At 35.1% G+C, this 21,457-nt stretch overlaps 1 protein-coding gene across 1 annotated transcript in view; it reads right to left on the reverse strand.

Moving 5' to 3' along the window:
• The window catches only part of SHOC1 (shortage in chiasmata 1), a 48,417-nt gene that overhangs the window by 26,316 nt on the left and 644 nt on the right, over nucleotides 1-21,457 (reverse strand). The window contains exons 2-13 of the mRNA XM_026797108.2: nucleotides 20,305-20,382; nucleotides 16,507-16,636; nucleotides 15,829-15,910; nucleotides 14,047-14,237; nucleotides 13,135-13,297; nucleotides 11,137-11,239; nucleotides 10,288-10,438; nucleotides 8,891-8,998; nucleotides 5,423-5,552; nucleotides 4,510-4,604; nucleotides 3,272-3,514; nucleotides 1,692-2,138 (exon numbers count right to left, since the gene is read on the reverse strand). Of these exons, the coding sequence (XP_026652909.1) occupies nucleotides 1,692-2,138; nucleotides 3,272-3,514; nucleotides 4,510-4,604; nucleotides 5,423-5,552; nucleotides 8,891-8,998; nucleotides 10,288-10,438; nucleotides 11,137-11,239; nucleotides 13,135-13,297; nucleotides 14,047-14,237; nucleotides 15,829-15,910; nucleotides 16,507-16,636; nucleotides 20,305-20,373 (1,912 nt within the window). The 5' untranslated portion in view covers nucleotides 20,374-20,382. The remainder of the gene's footprint in view (nucleotides 1-1,691; nucleotides 2,139-3,271; nucleotides 3,515-4,509; nucleotides 4,605-5,422; nucleotides 5,553-8,890; nucleotides 8,999-10,287; nucleotides 10,439-11,136; nucleotides 11,240-13,134; nucleotides 13,298-14,046; nucleotides 14,238-15,828; nucleotides 15,911-16,506; nucleotides 16,637-20,304; nucleotides 20,383-21,457) is intronic.

Genomic DNA, 21,457 nt, shown 5'->3' on the forward strand with positions numbered 1-21,457 from the left:
ATCTTTATTTCTGATTATTTTTCTGTGAGAGCGGTTCTTATCGAATAAGGATATTCTTAAATATTATTGACTTTTCTACTTAAGAAGGCCACTTCCCTCAGCAAATAAACTAATAATACAGAGACAAAAGGCAAAGAAAAACTGAATTTTTATTCTAGTTAACTTAGATAATTTGCCTTATTTTGAAAAGATGTCTGGGGTTCAAAACTGGATCACTGAGTTGTTTCTACTATTTCCCTCCTGCATATTTTCTAAACATTACACAAAATGATATCTTTAAAAAAATAATTAAAACAACGAAGAGGCCTTACAGGCACCTCTGGCCTTTCTACTTTTCAGTTAGAGTTAGAATGACCCTTGATAAAAACTTTTCTTTATTGCGAAAGGATGCTATGTTTTATATAATTTCTACATGGATGTGGCTCATCACAGTCCCCCTGTGGCTTCTCTACATGTCAGGCGTAACTGATCCGCACACCGTGGACTACCTGTACACATATCTTAATCTGCACTGAATCTTCTTAAACCCTCCCAAGCCTACTCGAGAAGGTGACAACTTGTCTTTCAATACGCCTGGATTCCTCGTTGGCCGATGCAGTGCTGGTCAGGGTCCACTAGAGGGCAGCATAAAACTTCAGGTACCTCGGTCTCTTACTTCTAAAATTTGAATTATTGCTTTCTGACGCCATGAAAAGTTTTATGCATCTTCGACAGAGTCAGAAACACATGAATTTTACAAAAAAAAAATTTACTCCCAAAAGATTTCATAAGCTTGCAATTAAACAAACATCCCAACTCTACAGGAAGTATTGCTGAGGCTTTTATGTAACAACTGTTTGGTTTTGGTTAATGCTAGGACATTTAACTAAAACACAGATAAAAGTTATTGTAAAAATTCTCTCATACAAGTCCAAAAAGTTTATCAAATTTTTTTTTACATATAATTACATTCTGAAAAGTGAATTTGGAGGTATGCCACTGTTACCTGCCACTTTATGTCACAGAGAATTCTTTTAAAAACCAAACAAGAAAGTTCTACTTTTTTTTACCTCTCTGCTATTTTGCACTCCTTCAATGCTGAGCACATAATATGATATTCTTTTCCAAGTACTGCCATCAACAAGAACAGGCTACCAACAATTTTCTGTTTTCCCTAATATCTGGTCTGGTGCATTGTTTGATGAATTGATGGGGTTTGCACCAACGTCAATAGCTCCAATGAACAATTCCTGTTCATTTCCTAGGCTACAGAAGTGAGTACTGATATTTGCCATCTGACAACTACAATGAATTTGAGGATTACTACTTCTCCAAGTGGCCAAGAGATCAAATTTAGAACATATGGATGGAACAGATCTTCAGAATTAAGTACCATTTACAGTTACTTGGTCAGAATAGGAATGAACTCAAATATTTATTTTATGAAATATCACTCTCAACAAAAAAAATCGCACCCCCGCCCCCAGCTCATCCCAAGTAAACCAACCAACCAACCAAAATCCTCTAATATATCTAAGGGAAAACAACAAAAGGTAAGATACTTAGCTAAAAATTCAGTTACATTTAAGACCACAAAAATGTTGCCAATTTACTTCAAATAATTCACTAGGATGAACTAGCATCTGTTGTAACTGGTGAAATGGAGAAGAATTTAATCTGGATAAAATGGCAGATTACACTGGTTCACATACCTTTTTCAGGCCTATCTACATAATATTTGTCCTCTCTTTGGGTGACTGTATATTTAGATCTCATCATAATGAAGTTGTTCAGATCAGAATCATCGTTGGCCCATTTAGAAGCAAGTGCAAGAGATGCAGGCTTTCCACTACAGGATGATTTGTCTAGTTTAGAAGACACATCTTTACAGCTGTCTGATTCAAATGGTTCGGGGGTTTTCTTTTCTTGGTTTAAGAAGTAAATTGCCTCTTCTGTCTTAATCTTGCTTATGCTTCCTCCAGTAAGCTCTGCTACAGATGTATTTGTACTGTGAATTTTGGCAGGTGACAGAGCACTCACAGCAAAGTTCTGCCTTTGAATCTGCAGTGACAAGTCAGGATTAACTACTTTCTCTGATGAATGTCCTTCAGCAGAAAGCAGCTCTTGGTTTGTCACACAATTCTTCTCCTCAAGCCATCCTAAAAAATACAATTTAATTTATGTGCTACGACACAGATTTTTTTCTTTTCTTTTTCCTCATTGGAATTAAGGACTTTGGGTGATTTAAAGACAAGGTATTTTTAGAAACTTCTTCTTTGCGCCTTCTCAGATCACTAGGATCCCTTTTCAGAAAACTTGCACTGACTAGTTCTAAGTAAAATGCACAGTATTAAGATACAGAAGGCAAGGCTATTGTTTGAAGTTTTCACCATCTACATGGAATTTACTGATGTTAGATTTCTAGAAAGTGAGATGAAATACATTTCATTAAGAAGAAAAATTGTCAATTTTTGTTTCCTAGAGAGAAAAAAGAAGAACGCAAACAGTTCCCTCTGAAGATATGCTTCACTAGAACTACGACTTTTTTGTACCGTGGCTGCACATCCATCTGAAATACAGTAGCTAAACAATTAAAGAATGTAAAAAGCAGTTAATTGGAAATGTTCCTGCATGAGCAGTATCTACATGTTTCACAATATATCATGTTACTGTCAATCCTTGGAGTTCTACAACCACAGCTGGTGCCTTGCAGTCTAGCCATAGTTATACAACAAAATCTGAATAACTTTTTGCTTTTTTTGTTGAAGTTTGATTACAAGTATGCAAAAATGTCCATGAAAAATTCTGAAGTGATGAGCTGTTCAAATTTGAAATAGTCTGCATAAAATAACCCCTCTACAGCCTCACAAAATAAGGAATTTTCACTCTAACATACTCCCCCCACTGACCTTGTACAGGTAGGACTATGTGAATATCTGCTTTATTAAAATATTTCAAAGCAAAACTACTACTACTTAAGAAATTATCCTGAATGAAACTATTTTATTAAAAAATGACTGGTGGAGGGTATTCTTCATCTGCACAGTAACAGAAAAAAAATGACTTTGTGTAGCTCAACACTTTTCTTTCTCCAATTTCTTCTAAGTTAGTGAAAGTACACCTTAAATGCAGTAGTGTCCTTCCTTCATTTTAATGTAAAACATTTTGTTCTTAAGAATAAGAAAAAATTAATTTCCTTTGTTCTTGGAGATCTGTAACTCCCTGCATGATTCTCTGTTTAAGTACCAATCTTTGCCTTTCTATCACTTATTTTAAAAAAGAGGATACTTACTTTCTAATTTATATGTTGTAAATTGTGTGAATGTTTCTACTTCTGTTGGAAGTAGACTGTTTGCATTACTTCCATCCATATTGAATTGTTCCAAAATTTCTACAGCTGCTGGATTTAAAACTCTATGAAGCCACCAGCCCTCCTCTAGTGAGCCAAGCATTGGTGCTTCAACCTCAAGCAGCAGTTTTTTCTTCAGCTCTCTCAGTGAATGATGCTGATGTGCAAGGTTAACAGCTGGATGCTCTACAAAAGAACCAGAAATTAACACATAATATCAATAAACCAGAAAAATGAAAACAGAATGTCCTTTTTGAAATGAAAGCTCCCAAGTACTCCTGGCCTATTACATGTATCTGTTATTCATACTTCCTTTTGTAACTCTGTGTCCATCAATAGATTTAAGAGCAAAGTGGTTAACACTATCAGAGGAAGTGTGCTTTTCTGAGTTCTGTGAGTAGAAAGGGTGAGGGTTTCAATTTTTTTTCAAATCTAATAATGTGTAGCTGCATTACTAAAGTTACAAATTATCTTGTTAATTATCAGTAGGTTATTGTCATGGTTACAAAGACTTATCATATCCTTAGCTGAAAAAAATTAACTGAAACAGTAATGAGCATACCATACATTATTTTCAATTATAAGTCAAAGTACAAATGAATTGGACAACAAAACAAGTCAATATACAGAACTTAATCCTGAGACTTGTAAAATGAAGGCAAATAAAGTGAAATGAAAGAATAGTAGTAATATATATTCTGGCACTTTCATGAATAGCCTGCAGCTTGTTTTGGTTTTGTGTATTCTGCTTCTCTTCTACTCTTGTGAAGTTACAATATTATTTTCCATTAACAGTAGTATTGTATTGGTTGCTACATATTTTGAAACATTATTTATAGGAAAATACCACACAGGAATGAGTTAAACAGATTACCAAATTTCAACTATAAGTTATTTCATATAACAGTAGTGAACACTGTCATAAAAAAATAAAACTCTTGCTTAATTCAAATTATTGCCATAGAAGGATACATGGTATTTCAACTTCTGTGTTGCCATACTCTAACTTCTTGTAAGTACTAAAATAATCACAAAACTTCACAGGGTTACAGTAACTGAATAAACTTCAATTGCTCAAGTATATGCTCTGTAATATAACATTATATTTTCTGCTATATTTCTGCACGTACATGGAACTTATAAACATCAGTTAGAAATTGGTCATCGATTAGAATCCTTACCGACAAGCAAAAGAGAGCTCATATTATCCCGATACTTCTCTGATTGCCATACCAAAGATTCTAAGAATTCCCTAGAGGGCTCTGCAATCAAAATACTATGAAGAACATAAAAAAATGTGCAGGTATGAAATTTAGCAGCATTATCTGTTGAATTTTGATTTATATAGATATACTTTTAAAGATATATACTTTGTCTTTAAATTTTCAGTTCATTCATTCATTCACTCATTCCTGAATTTTTTTTTCCTATCCATACGGAGGATGATAGGAAAGAGTAAGTGGAGGAGCCATCAAGGTTGGGTCATGAAGTAAAGGAGCACTGAGTGAAAACTCTGTCTAGACTGTGGCTCCCATCCCAAAGTGATATTGAAATTCTTCCTGCATGTGCTAAAAAGATAGCAAGGCAAGAAACGCTAGTCTCAAATAAGATGAGAAGGAAAAGAGGGAGCAATCCTAATCCTATATTGGCATGAAAAGGCCTGAAATCTAGTGTTGGAGGGTATCCCTGAAACAGACAATACTTTCTTACTATATCTCTTCTGGACATTTTGCAGGTGATCCTTGTGCAACATATGTGCTTGCCATAAGCATAAATACATGCATATGCCCATACATACACTAGCTAAATACTTTAAATATTTACTGTTGCCTACTGCAAAAACAAGACTGGATTTTCAGGCTATAAAATCCTCCCAGAGAAAGAGGACTATGGAAGCAACTTTCTTTCCTTTTTCAGATGCCTCTAGAAAACCACACATATAGACTGTGCATTTCATCACTCTTTCACACAAAATAAAATATATTTGCAGCTCAAAGAATGTAAGTAAGTACCAATTCATAAATACAGTGAAGTTATTTTTTCATTAATTTTGAGGATTCATGACAGAATTTGTCACTACCAAGGTTTCATTACCTGTTACCAGAGAGAGAAATAGGTTCTTCTTGAAGTCCTCTGCACAGAAAATTAACCCATGATCTTTGTTGTCTGCATGGAGGAGTTAAAGGCACTTCCATTTCATCTTTCAAATATGGAATGTATTCAGCTGGAAATTGCATAAAGCCCCAGCCAAAACAAAAATAAAAATCAAAATCACAAAGCTACTTGTGAATGAAATATACATGCTTATGAATCTTACACAAGTGAAGTTCTGGATTAAAATAGACAATATTTTCATGGGACAATTCAATAAGCTATATGCCCCACACATACAATTTCCAGACAGTTTGGGGAAACAATTGTAGATCACATTCCTTGATGTAGTTCTGGGTACATATGCTTCACAGATAAGATTATTTTTATAATTAAATCACCAGGTATCACAGCTGAGATTTTGAATTTTATCCATAAATGAAGTTAATTAAGTGTGAGAGACACTATAGGCAATATTGTGGTTGCTGTAAGAAAAGCCTCAGGAACTTCAAAAGCAGTCAGGATTTTAATGAAAAAAAAAATACTCTTTCAAGCAGAATTAGTTCTCATTGAAATTTCTAGGGAGATCACTGAAATTAATTACAACACCAGTTTTTGGTTTTGGTTGTTTCTTTTTTTTAAAGCAGTATACAAAAAACCTGGCATGTTAAAAGTCTTCTACAAATAATTTTGAACATTTTTTATTTCTTCCTCCCTATTATATTAAATGTGGACATATTAATGATTACCGGGTTTTATTCAAGTCTTATTACAAATTTGCAACTTCATTGATTTTGGTGGTTCACATGATTGCCTTGGTATTAGTTTCTACAGCATTCTACTAATCCAAAAGTAGAAACCAGAAAAACCACAGTCGTTCCATGTTCTGTGAAAACTAAAAATTGTGAATAAATCGGCACCTCCACAAGGAAAAACACTTATAATGAATTCCCTGTTCCTTCTACCAGGCAGCAAGTAGATGCAACCATCACACCCACATTGCCTGGACAATGGGCACAAAGAAGCCTATGAATCAGTCACCTGTCCAGCTGCTCACAGCTTCTCCTTGAAGGACCTAACAAGCTGATTGTTAGGCAGGAAGGGTAAGGAACAGTGATAGAAAGCCAGAGGACATAAACATATCAGAAAAACAGGGAAAAAAAGTAAGAAATTAAAGTGGGTACAAAATAAAACAACACACTTCCAGTCAGTGTAACTTCTTTTCCACTTAGAACAAAAAAGGTTCAATGAACTCATGCTGTGAACTTCAGCTCACAAACCAGTTTTTGTGAGGAGTGACAATTTTAGGACTTTACTTTGAACAAGACAGAAAATATTTTTGCTGTCTCAGGACAGCAAAAATACCTGCTGTATCTAAAAAGAACTATTCTTTCTCTTTGAGCAATACTATTAATATTTGTTCTTGTCTAGTTATTTATGCCTTTGAGACTGGAATTCTTTATCAGCTACATTAGTTAAACTCTGCCTACACCCAGAGTAACATTCCCTTCTCAGAACATTGCTGACTCAGAGAACTATCCTTGTCTCTCAATGCCTTTTCTAAACAAACTCAGTGACTACAGAAAGAATGTTCAGTCTTATGACTGCTTCTTCACTGAATTTAAGCAAACATATTTCACTTCTGGTAACTCATAAAGAGCAAAATTAATTAGAAAGAGAAGACTGCTTGATAGCACAAGTTTCTATTGGTGTCAGTATTGGGTGTCAGGTTTCAGCTGAGGTACCTGACAGTCTTCTAGTTACCTATGCTTGCACACATTTGTAGGTCTCTAGCCTACAGACCTGAGTCCATTCTGAAAAAAAAAAGAAAAAAGAGAGAGAGAGAGATGGAAGCTGATTGTGGCTGCCTAACAATAGAATTCAGCTTGATCAACACCAGACCCAAGACAGCAACTGGTAATAAAGACTAATGCAGCCACTTTCTTTAAAAGACAATTCAAGATGGCTTGACCACTCATCTACTGCAGAAGAATGAACAATACCCTAAAGAAGATCACAGTCTATTTTTTAGTACTACATACAGGGCAAGAGTCCGATCTACTGCACTTAAGCCCCTCCTGCTTGTAAGCTTTAGAAGTAAAGAGCAGTCAAGGGAGCTGACTACACACAGATTACAGTTTATCATGCTAGACAATAATCCCCAGATGTAAAATAAGCTTAACTTTATCTTGGTGGAACTTGGTGTGTTTGCATTGAGCTTTTATATCAGACACTTTGAATGATATGATTGTTCCAACCAAAATTCCACTACAATAGAGTATCTAAAGCATGGTACTATTAGTACTATTAGTCTGCAGGGGACAACTATCAGCTAAATTTAAAACTTGTTGAAACTAAGACAATAAGAAAGGTCTTGGTCTGGAGAAAACTCAACATTTCTTGAGTATTTTAATAACTTCTGTATGGAAAACTATCAAGTAAACAAGCACTGATGGATAATACTGCTACTGTCCACTGCAACAATGGATAGATCTTTTCATAGAAAGGATATACATGAGGATGAGATGTACATGCATCATCATGCTCAGATCACATTTATTTGTAAATGTTACTCTTTGTGCAGGCTCTTCTACATTAAACGAAAGGTGAAAAATGTCACCAGCACAGCCATTTTCCTGCCTCGCTTAGTCAGCCAGAATTTAGCTGTGAATATAGTAGGTCTGGCAAAGACTGTACATTATTTTGAAAGGTTACATCTGGAACCCAAAAAAACTTTAACTAAGGTTGGATGACTAGGTTGAGCAGTGAGACACCAAAGCTGCTCAGCACTGGTCAATGGTGTAAACAGCATGACTTGGGTTTTCAACATAATAAACGTGGACGCACGGAGTGTATTTCCTGATTCCAGTGCAGGAGAAGAAAGGATCCAATGCATATTAGCACATACTTAACAGGTGGAGTTTATTTCTGTAGAAAACAGCTCTGGCCTAATTTCCCAATCACACACAATTACTGAGCCATTTGCAAAACAGGATATCTGCACAGGAGTTTTCAGTCTCTAGAATTTATAAACACAGCACTGTTACCTGAATTGTTTCTCCACCACCCTCTTTTGAAAGCATTTATATCAGACTTCAACAAACTTTAAACTGTGCTCTTTGACTCCACAATTTTAATCAATCTGCCTTAACTTTCATCTCCCCTCTCTCGGTAGATGAGTTGCTAGATATAAAAAGATCTAAAAATCTAATAAAGTGCAAAAGTTATAGACATTGCTTACAGCCAAATGCAACACGAAGGAATTGTAAAGGTGCATGTGTTTAGACTATAAAGCTCTACAAAGGAGCATCTCGCTTCTACCTCCTTATGGTGTGGGTACAAAAGAATAGATTACACAAAGTGAATCTTCTTACCTGTGTGATACATGTTCTCCCAAAAATAGAATATTAGAGAAACTACTTGAAGAATTCATCTTAAATATTATCCCTTGATTTATACAGATCTTCGTACCTGACTCACAGAATTCCAACATACTTGTGCTAATACTGGAGCAAATCTCTTGTGGAATGGCACAGTACTTGGAAATTTCTATTTTGCATGTAATTTCTGCTTTGAGATCTGAAAACAGATTTTAAAAGGAGCCATAAACGAACCATTTATTAATTTTCCCAGTCAGACCTTTCAGTCTTTTTATTGAAACTCCATGATACATTGTTATGAAAAATTAATCACGCTTGGTAGCCCCAGATGCTTTAACTGATTAGAGCAGTGCTCAGTCTTGTCCCTTAAGTGACAAAAAAATCCCCCCCCCAATACTGTGCAGTCACTATCTGAATTATCCCAAGATCTTATGACTACAATGATTTCCAGAGCAACTAAGTAGCCTAAATATAAGCTACTAGGGTATGTGTACGTAGATTCTTTTGCTACCAAAAAAGGACTAAAACAAAACCACCCACAATAGGTTGACTTTTATGTACGGAATCCTCAAATCTCTGCAATCTCAGCTTGAAACATGACACATACTAAATATATCGGGGAATGCACACAAAACTGTTTTAATGAAATATCCACTTTTAAAGTATTGTTTCTGTCTTCAGTAAGAGACTGGTTTACTTCAAACTGCTGTTCTATGAGACAGAATTCAGCACACATCCGCCATCTTTAGAAGCATTAAGCCTCCTTCTTTGAGCTGCTTTCTGTCCACCAAAAACGTGGAAAATTATTTATTTTGACTTTAAAAAAGCCCAACCCTCAGGCAATGCCTTTTTCTTTTAACTAAACAAAATACTGTCATACAAATCAATCCATTAGTCAACAACTGTCATCAAAGTTATATTTATCAGTAGTCTGAAAGCATTCAGTAATTTTTCGAAAATTCCTTTCAAGAAACTATTACTGTCATTGAGAATAATCCTGCTATCCATGGAAATATTTAACCATTTTCCCCCAGAAATCTGCTTTTGTGTTTGCAATTACAATGCAACAAAAGCATTTTTTATGGTATGACTGCTCTGCATATAATCTTCTTAGGGATGTCTCTGAAAGTAAACTTAAAAACATATTAGAGAGCACAGCACCAAATTATTATAGCTATATTGATTATATATCACAAATCACAGCTCATATTACTTTTGTGTAAAAGATGACAACACAGCCCTGGACTGAGTCAAATGGCAAGTCATTTACTACCCCTAAAGGTGACCTGTCTAATACCAGAAATTTGGGTGTAACACAAATTTCTAGTTCGTCTAGTTCATCTAGGTCCTAGTTCATCAACAGAACTTCTCATTTGATAAACTGTGAAGTAATTTTTAAGTGAACTCAATATAAAAGAGTTTGACTGGGCTAAATGTGTTCAAATGAAAGGAAAATCAGGTCAAGCACTTAAAAAAACCAACCCTCACCTTCTCTGATCACTTGTTTGCAAAGGTCTTCATCATCTACAGTGACTGGAGCTAAATTTAACACCTCCTTTAGTTCCAAGTATGATGGAACTGTCACAGATCTGCCACTCTTAGGTTTGCTCAATTCTAAATCAACAGGCAACAGGAAATACTGAAAAAAATATTAATCACAACAGAATGGCCAGTAAATTTCCTTTCATATGACTGTACAGTCAAAGCTTCTTAAAATCTTCAAATAACTTTTATCCTAAACCAATTTAAGAACTCTTAGGAGAGAAATCATTTGACATTTACACATGAAGCTTTGCTCAATACAGAGTAAAATACAACGTTACACAACTTCAGATTGAGTCAGTAGAGCACAAAAATTGTGCCTTAATTTACAGTTCCCAACCGAGTACAATCCTCCTTTATTTTACTGAAAGTCTGCTTTTTAAAATTTTGAAAAATGGAGCAAAAAGTACATTTGACTTCTTTAAAAAAAAAAAGCCAATCTGGCCCTCCAAATCCCAGAACATGTCTTGCAGCCTTCCCTTTTCCAAGCTCATGTCATGGCTTCCTGTTCTAATTAATTTTTATTCTTAGTGTAACAAGTATCTACATAAAACTGCAAACACATCAGGTACCAGGACAAACAGCTTGTCAGAGCACAGATTCCTCAAAACAGCATCCAAGAATTAGAAACCCACAAATAATGTCAGTGTTTCCTAATATTGGAAACATGAAAGCTCGAAACATTTGGCAAATATGAAAAGAACTCAGTAAGATGACTTGCAGGTGAACAAACACACACGCATAACAGAGAATAATCACTAATGTAATATATAGTATGAAAAAACAGTATGATACCTCTTCATCTTTTATAGATACAGTACAGAAACTCTCTTTAATCCCCTGCAAATCATTTTGACTTTCTTCCATCTTCATTCCATTTTGGAAAGTCAAACATTCTCTTTAAAAGATCATAAAAGAAAGTAAGTGACTTCTCTGTATCACCTAATGTCTAAAACTGAAACTCTTTGCAATAGTTTTGATAGCCATATACATGGCAGACGTATTTCTAAATCCATGCCTTTTCTAAGAAGGCAATTACAAGTGATGCTGTACTGATCTGTGTAATCAACCAAAGAAAATTTTTAAGAAATAGTTCATTATATGCAGAGTAGAATTGCTTAATATTGGGGCTTGCCTTAAACAGTTACATCAAAAAACCTTCATATTATAATTCTTCAGCCTCCCAGCACAAAAGTCCCCTCATATAAAAGTCCTTTCTGCAAAAGCTGCAGATCTAATTTCTTCCAATGTACAATTTTTTACTAGACAGAAAATCTCTGTAATCTATTTGCCTTATTTATCTTTTGCTACCTTTTGTTCCTATTTTCAGGAAAGATTCAGCATGAAAGAAGGCAGAGTGTGCTTATTACTAGTTAAAGTGAAAACTAAAAGTATGCTCCTGATTTAACTGAAAAACTTTAAAACACTTGGAAGTAAAACTCAGGAATGAAGCTAATACTTGCATTGTAAAGCACGGACACATGCAGCACAGGGATGAAGATTTGTCAGGCAGAAAGAAAACGCTTCATCAGGCGTTTGTGCTAATTACAGGCACTAAATTTGTAGTGACTTGTTAGGAGAGTAACTTCTTTATCAGTCCCTCACACAACTATCTTCCGAAGAAATATTTTAGATTGCAGAGTACAAACTGTTCTATGTCCAGCCTTGGGCTGCTCATTAATTTTAACTCAAGCTGAAGTCTGTCTAATTGAGTCCCTTTCAGTAATTGCATCTCCCTGTGTGCTGCACTAGGAGATCTGGACTCCCACCTTGGACAGGTCCATGGTTTTGCTAGTCAACCACAGGTCAGGAGGTCAGAGCCATTTCTGTAAAGCTTCACATTAGCATTTTTCTCTCCAATTACTGGTATTTCTGAAAGTCATTTATAGAATTTGGATGATGGTCTCTTCATGATCCAATACCCACCTCTTTCACTGTATATTTACAGCATTCACACAGTCTTACATCCAAGATTCACTGCAAGACTGGGCTCATCTTTGAAAAAACAGGCAAACAACCCCATTCCTTCTTGTTCTACTATGGGTACAGTTGGTTCAGTTAGAACCTGTTTTACCTTGCCTGTCAGTCATGCAACTCTTCCAAGTGCAAAGGAAGCAATACAAATAGTTCAGACATGAAGTAAATCAGCACAAATGTTTAGTCAGACTTTATGAATGCATATACATGATGAGTATATTAACAAAACACTAAGCCCATTTTTGATACAGCATACCTGTTTAAATGCACTGGTTTGTTCAAATTCATGACATAGGTATCATTCAATTAAATTCAATCAACCTAGCAATACAAAACTGAGCAAAACCATAAAAATAAATAATATTTGAACTTGAAGAAATACAATTCAACAGGGTAAGAGCATGGATTTACTGGCAGCACATCTGAGAGGAGAGAAAAAAGGAACATGGAAGCATGTGTAAAATTCTAGCCCTACTAAATTTAGTGATACTTTCATGGCAGGGAATCAGTCAGTTTGAAGAAGGACTAAGTCCCTTAAAGATGCACATTTTTTCACATTTTTTAGTATTTCAAAACTAATATCCTGATTGCATTTCACACCTATAGAATGTAAGAATGACAATTTCATTAATCCAGTTGTCTTAATGCATATAAATTTCACCCTCCTCATTTTATCCTAAGATGAAAAGCTGAAGTCTTTACGTGTTGCAAACATAAACTAGTTACAAAGGTAAAATATAACAAACAAAAAAATGTTAATGGCATTATACACAGACTATGTTTTATGTTTAATATTATACAGAAATTTGTAGGTACCTGAAAATATTCTCTGCTGTTAAAAACTGTCCTTCAGAATCCAAAAGGGGATCTTTCACTAAAAAAAACTGTAGTCTGCTCAGAAGTATAGATAAATTTGGCATTTTTTTACGAAAACTTTCAAGATTGTCAATAAAAACAAACTCCTCTTCCAGACACAAATCTGACAAAATAGAAGAAAAAACATTATAAAACAAGATAAAAATACTAAGAATTATCAGAATAAAGAGAATTGTTGAGCAACTGTTGGAATACAATAAATGTCAGCAAAACAATAAGCTTTTTACTTTAAACTTAAATCTTAAAACATTTAAAATGCAACGAAGTCTAGACTTCTATGGCCCACATGGTAACCTCTAGTTTTCTTTAGCTTTTCCTTTTGCCTTATATAACATCTGTTAAAAACAAAAGGTAATTTTTTTTCCTCGTTTGCACTTTCAAGTATGAAAAAGGAACTTCTGAAGTAGGTTCTGGCCCAGAAACTTAGCTCATTGCAATTTTAAATGATGCACTCACTCCTCTCAATCTAATTAGAGTTCCCTAACTACAAAGAAAACAAATTAAGAAAAAGGTTGCAAATTACTGTGATTTCAAGAAAGATGATATTGTATCAACACAAGCTGGGGAATGAACAAATCAAGAGCAGCCCTGTGAGCAGGACTGGGGGGTGTGAGAGGCTGGGCATGACCCAGCCAGGGGCACTCCCAGCCCAGAAAGCCATCTCTCTTGAGCTATTAAAACAAGTGTTGCTTCTCCAGGGAATAAATCTGTCTTTAGTGGTTATACCTTATGCAACTGCAAAGTTTTTGAACACTCAAATGATTTCATGTTTCTGGAACATGTGCAAAAAATTACAAAAGTTAACAAGATTACTCAACCAAAACTCAGAAAGCAGCGAATTGAACATTTTACCTTGTTGTGGTTCTTTAAATTCAGTGGCATAATAGATCTTCAAATATTTGTCTTGGGTGGAGTCTTCCTTAAAACCATTCTTCATAAGTAAAAAAGATTCTTCTGTGTCAGTCTGAGAGCAAGGATTTGAACTTGGAATAACTTCTATTAAATCATTACTACTCTGAAACTCTACAGAGGAGATAGGTTTCCTAAAAAACACAAAGAAAATGCCTGATGCTAAAGTTGTAGCAAAATCAATGTTGTAACTTCCCTGACTCCTCAGTGAATCAACAGCACTTAGATGCTCTAAGAACTTTGATAATCACCATATTTACTGAAGAAGATTGGAATTTAGGGTTCTCTCTATTCACTGGATCCATGGTCAAACTACATGTTCAATTTTTCCGCAAGAAAAATCCTTTAAGTTTACACCCAGCATAAAATTGCACCAAAAAAAAAAAAAAAAATCAAACCTATTGATGTCATAAGGTTTGTGATAAAAATTTGCTGCAGGGTTAAATGTACACTTTTTTTCCAAAAACCATGAAGAGACAGGAAGTAACAGCAATATGAAAAAGACAGGGTAAATGAAGAAACAAAACCACTTCTATTTCCTGCAACTTTTCATACTAACCTCAGTACTACTGTTATTCATTAAAAAAGCCTCCCTACTGTTTGCCAAATAAGTAGGAACATCATTTGACCACAGAAAGGAAAAAAAACCCCTGAGCTAAGCATGCATCTGGACAAAACAGTTACAATCATTTATTAAAATATGTTTTAATGCTCTGCTACCTATATAAATTGACTGCAACAATATAGTAACTCTGACAAGTGCTGACATTTCTGAAGCACCCAAATCAGCTCATCTACAATTATTGTACTTACTATTCTTATTTCAGATAACTGATTTCTCAATTTTGCATCCTATTGATTTATTAATATTTTTAATAATACTTAGCATTACATCATCTTGCTATTTGCTAGTCATCTAAAGGTAAGGCTCATAAGAACAATCAGTGTAGAAGTACATGTCTGAAATTCAGTACAGGACTTCATGTGTAAACAGCAATAGTGGGGAATCTGTGCTACCCATCTTAAAAAAATTGACTATTTTACAACATTTTGACTGTAGTTCAGAATGTATTTTAAAGCTATAAGTACTATACTTCACAAGTAATAACTATGCGGTACTGATAACAACTAATATCCAAAGTTTCACACGGCATAAGTGTCTGAAAATCCATGAACCTTAAAACATTGCCCAAGTTAGAACTTCACTGAAATCACTCGGTGTCACGACAGTTTTATAGATAGAACAAACCTAACTGAGCTGCTTATTTTGAGAATACACAGACCACCTCTTCCAAAGTCAAAGTCCTAGTAAGGCTTTTGTAGAAAATGGCAAATATTTTAATGCAGACTATTCTAAGTATGGAAAAATATTTTCAAGTCACATAGCTATGCTTGTACAGTTACTTAAGATAACTGTCTTAGAGAGGAGAGGGGAAACAGCTTATTTTCATGGTCATGCAGTTTTCAGAGACTTTCTCCAATGTCATAAATAGATGACACAACCATTAAAAAATACATAAAGAACCAGTGAACTCCATAAAAACACAATGCTGCTTTTAGTGGAAAAACCTATCTTTAAGTTATCTGATACAGTGTACAGCTCAAGCACACTTGCTACTATCAGGAAACATCTTCATATTCTGTTTTCATCATTAGTGCACAAATCACAAAATACCTGAGTGATATCAAAGAAATCATAAATGTTTTTAACTTAAAGTTACTGACTTTTCCAGGAAATCCTCCACAGGTAAACTTCTCTTCCATTGATCCAATACTGAAATAGCCATCATGTTCTGTGTTGAACCAACTAAGATGAAAAGGAGAAAAACATTCATGCAGAAAATATTAAAATTAATTTTTATATATTGATTAAATTATTGCAGAGGTTAATCAAACTTTCCACATGATGCATAGAAGAAACAACACCTTTAGTTTCCATTAGCAAAGGTAATACAAATGCACAAGAAAGATGCAAACACTTTTATGCATGTATTTCCCTTTGTCATTCGAAGACCTCATTTTTTTGCCACATCTCATAACCTCAGCATCATCTTCCAAACCTCTCCCAGCTAATCAGGTTTGGTATTTTACTTATCTCTGATCATTGCTTTTCTTCCATAATCATTTTTCTGGAAAGAAATCTATCCAGAGAACTCTACAAACTAATCAAATGTCATCTCATTTATGATGCCTCATATAAAATAATATACTCAAATAAATATCCATTACCCATTTGCCTCAAGTTGGACAATGAAGATGTTCTACCTTCAAGAAGTATAAGAAAGGGCATAGTGCTATGTCTGGAATATTTTTTTATCAGATTTATCTTATTATGGATAAACACAATCTTTTTTTTTTAATCTACAGTAAATCTAAACTAAACTTAAGGATTATATTACATACTTCTAGTCCATGGCTTCCTATACTTATCATCAGCAAAGAGTCCATTGAGATGATACTTTTCATCTTGATGCAAACAGGGAGGAAAGCAAAGGGATAATTTCCAGATGGAAAACTTCTGCCTTGCCATGCTCTGAATAAAAAAAGGGCATGTGATAAAATCATGAGAGAGATAGCTCCATTCTTTTTGTGTACTGCTTCTTCAAACATTCCCACAGCTTTCAAGGGTTTTATTCTTCTGAAGAGAAGATACTAACATCTACCTGATTTGCTATTTAACTTTTAATCTACTTGTCTGAATATGCAGAATTGAACATACACTTAGCTAAACTTTAACTAAGCTTTGAATGTGCAATTACAAGTGCCTATCTTAACACTTGGAATGGTCCCCTGAATGGACATATGGATAAGCTGACCAGAAACAATCATTCCTACTATTGCTGTTTCAAGTGCTTTTAATATTCTAAGGCCTCCTGTCTTTCATGTGTCATTATGAGCTAATGAAAGCCCTTTTAAAGCCTTTCATTTTCTCTAAAACCAGGGACAGTAATCAATTGAATTCTGGAATGAAATACTTTACGTGGCAAGTTTAGTAACTTTTCACTGAATCCAAGTTCAATAAACTACCTTACAGTTCTTTTGTCACAGAAACCCGTGCCTAGTACTTATGCAATAGAGCACAGAACCAAAGAATAACCAGTGAGTTCAGGAAGCAAAGAAAAATTATACTTACACATTTGTGTTTAATGAGTTTATAGAAAGAAGAAGAAAGAAGTTGTTCTTTAAAAGTCTGCGGAGTTAAAGGCATATTGGAAAAGAGAACTAGCTATAGTCATGTGGAACAACATAGTGAATGAAACCAGAAACTTTTCTCTAGCTGTAAACCCATTGCCTCACTTCAGCTGTGTTGCTTCGGCTCTCAGAACTGCCCAGCCATTCCAACATATGCTGTCAAGCCAAATTTTGCCTGTACTGCTAGAAATCTCAGGTGACAGACTACAAATATTTGAAATATTTCACTGATTTGGACTGCAACCAGATTAACCATGCTATTGGTGTACTTTTCAAACCTTCCTATAAGAAAAGAGAAAACCTAGGGTCAAAGAAATCCCAAAACCACAAACCAAAATAAACCAACATCGACAAACAAATACACACATGGGAAGCAATGAAAACAAATACTGCCACTGCATGAATACAAATCCTTTTTCAATTTCTATTTAATCCTTTGTGGGATAGTTACAATTCTGTAAATGCTAGTTAATTTTAATTAAAAATCCAAAAACTCCTGCCATCATCGCATCATTTCCTTAAAAGGCTCTTGTGAAAAAACAGATCTGATCCAATGGAGTTTTTCTTGCCTAAATCAAAAGCATGGCATTTCCTCACTGATCTCTTTCACAAATTCTGAATAAACAAGACAGAATCAGACAACTATGGGCAGCTAGACCAATGTCTTCTACATGTTACTGGCCATGTATCAGTTTAGGTAATCAGTATTGAAGTTACTGCTGAAACAACTGCATTTATCATAAAATAATGGGCAGCTAGTAAATTTCCTAATAGAGATAACAGGAACAGGAAATGGTATGGATAACCCTTCTTTTCATTAAAAGAAGCTGTCAGAATTAGCACATAAAAGTTGTCAAATGACACATAGGATAAAGAAGAATGCTACTGCTACTGTAGAAGCTGTTGAACAAGTAAGTATATACAATAATAAAACAGAGATCAGAAAGAAATTTGAAACACCACTTTGTAGTTTTACTGAGGCTAACTTTAGCTTAATAGATAAAATTGTTTCTGTCACTGATATCTGTGAAGTGGAAGAAATACATCCTAGAGCTATTATCACAGGTAATAGCCTTACATCAGGAAAATGGTGCATTTTACAAAATATTTTAAATGAAACAGTTCAAAGCGTAAAGTTTAAGCTAGATTAGTTCACTTTATAAAGTCTGATAAAACACAATTTTTCTTGACATTCTCAAATATATAAAAGTATTTTTCAAGGCCATTATTAATAGCTGTAGCATTCAATCGGTACATATTTACCCCTGTTTATCAAGAAAATATAAAGGTCTCTGCACATTTTTCTTCCAACTGAAAAATATTATCCCAGTTCTATTCAGTTTGCATGTATTGTTTTCTTATAACACTAGAAAAACCTGCATTACCAAGATGACTTTGCAATCACACCTACAACACTCAGGAGCATGTAACTCTTGTGTCTAGGATGACTGAAAGTATCTTTCTTCAAAGATACTTATAAAGAGAAGCTGGAAAAACTACACCTGGAATTGATATAAGTGCATAACAAGTATATTAGGAGCAGGATTCTGCATCCACTTGAGTGAGCTATGCGCAGGAAGCAGTTTGATATCAGGTCATTGAATTTCAGTGTTTCCTAAAACCTGGAAGCTTTAGTCAAGGGCAATTGATAGAGGAAATACCAATGTAGCTTTTTCTAGACGGCAGCAACTAGGCACAAGAGTGGAACCAGATACTGCAGTCCGAGCACAGCATCTCCCTTGCACAGTCAGATCTGTATACCTTTAAATGTATACAACATCCATGGGCCCCTTGTGGTAGCACCACAGAGTGAGATTTACTTTGCTCCAGAGCAGCCATTCAGCAGGTCCCTCAGCATTTCTCTTCTAAAAGTTTTCAGTTGTCCTGATGTCAGAACCATCCTCCTCAAAACTCGGGCAAGAAAAGCCATGTAATTCTCTTTTGCATAAAGCCCACGACATGTTTTGCTAACACACCTATTTTTGATTTGTAGACAACACGGAAACAACTGGTGATCAAGCTGAATGGAACTACATTGAGAAGATATCCACACAAACACTGCATGACAGACTGCATACTGCAGGAATTACAACAGAAAAAGAAATTCTGGTTGCTACAATCTAAGAAAACAGCAGGGACAGACACAGGCACTATACAGAACAGCTGCTGTACCCTAAAGAAAGGCATGTGGGCGATGTTTCATAATTTGGATCGCAGTTCAACCACAAGTGCTACAGCCGGACCACTTCCCAGGCTGTAATTCTGCAGTTAAGTGCTAGGAGCGCCTCCAAGTGTCCTTCTGCTCCCCCTGAACTCCTGAAGGCCTCATGTCTCGCTACATTGTTCTGCTCACACACCACAAATGGCCTCTCTGGCAAGGTGCCCCTCTGCTCCTCTGCAAGAGAAGTCTCGTATTTGGTCTGTGGCCTTTCTTTGAAAATATAAGTAAGTGAAAACCAGTTATGACTGGGTACTTTGGGGATAAGAGGTTGTAAAATAGTCATCGTTTGTGTGAGAAAAAAAAAAAAATCTCCTTTCCATGAATTTAATCTAAAACATTGCAAAAACTTTTCCCTACAATCATTAAGGAATACAGCATTATTTATCACTATTCTAATACACACCAAAGTAGCTAAAAAGTTGGATTATTTCTACAGAAAGTAATTAATTTAATTTAACAGTGTATTCTCCAAAGAAAGCTCTAAACAGGAAACTTGTATGTGCATAATAAGTAAATCATTATAAGTAAATGCAACAGACACTAAAAGTAACTCATGTTCTACAGTCTGTGCAAAATTGTACCTAAATTTTTTTATTAAAAAAGCCTGTAATCACTTCACGGTGTTATCCCACAAAGTGCAACACAAAAACCTCTTAACGAGAATTTGAAAAAAAGTATTCTTGTTTTCTTTTTTAATGCGCACTCAATCTTTTAGCACAATCCTTTCTCAATTTCACTGAATTTGCTATATTTTGTTCAGACTATTAAGAGAAACAATAAATCCATACCTCGTATAAATAGTCTGTTGAGTGATACTTCAAAGCTGCAAACATCTTGTTTTGTGATATTCTCAGCATTTCAGTTGTCTGGAAGACATACAGAATATGGATCAGTTAAAAACTTTTCATATCACCTCAAAATGTTGAAAGGGGAGGTCGAATTTCAGGTTCAACATGAATAGCTTCAATAATGTCTAGCACATGCACAATGGACTGAATGTGCTGTAGAAGAAGGCTACACAAAGCATTCAATAATCTTCCTCTGGAAGGATGTAACAGACCAACTACAGAGCATGAACATTTGATTTCTTTCTGAAAGAACTGGGGTTTTTTATTTTTTTAGCTATGCTTCTTGGTGTTTATTTCTCAGAAAACCTCTAGAACCATTAAGAGAATGTAGGCAATACAAATTATCTCCCTTAAGTAATAACTCTTAAATTAACTGATTCAGTGATTTTTCTTATGGATTATAAATTTGTTTTTAACGGCACTAATTCAACTGTCTAGACTATTAACTTCCCACTGCCCCATGTATTTGTGAGGGGGCTTTCCCCCTTCTTCCAGTTTCACAAGAAAAAAGGAGATATTGTATAAGCTAGCTGAGAGCACCAGGTCTCTAAGTGAGTTGATGCTTCTGAGGGGAACCAGGAGAAAGGCAAACACTATACAAGGCTAGAGACACAGTGTGAATGCAAAATAGGATATACTGTAATACAGTACTTTTTCTTAATTGAAAATAGGTGGAAGACTCAAACTCAAGATAATTACATTAAAAAGTGCATTATGTAATTTAATTTTAATAAAATGAACTGTAGCACCATAAAGAAAACCTGTGACAGAAGGCAATTTTCCTGTATGTATCAGTAAGTATCAGGACATGAGGCTAAAAAACTGCCTACCTTACAAATTTGGAAATACCAATTACAGACATGAATGTAATAGAATTTGAACCAATTCTATGGTGGAGGAAAAGGTAACTAGGGGGTAGTTGGTTACTTGAATGGAGTCTGGACAGAGAAAAGTAGTGCAGGAGAAGTAAAAAGGTAGGTTCAGGCAAAGAAACAAAAAAAGGCAAAAAGATATACAAAATCATATTGAGAACAAAGTAGAAGGGAACCTTCTAAGGGAAGGAGTGTGGATAGCTTGAAGCAGTGGGCCAAAA

This window comes from Zonotrichia albicollis, chromosome Z (genome assembly GCF_047830755.1).
Source record: "Zonotrichia albicollis isolate bZonAlb1 chromosome Z, bZonAlb1.hap1, whole genome shotgun sequence".
Lineage (NCBI taxonomy): Eukaryota > Metazoa > Chordata > Aves > Passeriformes > Passerellidae > Zonotrichia > Zonotrichia albicollis.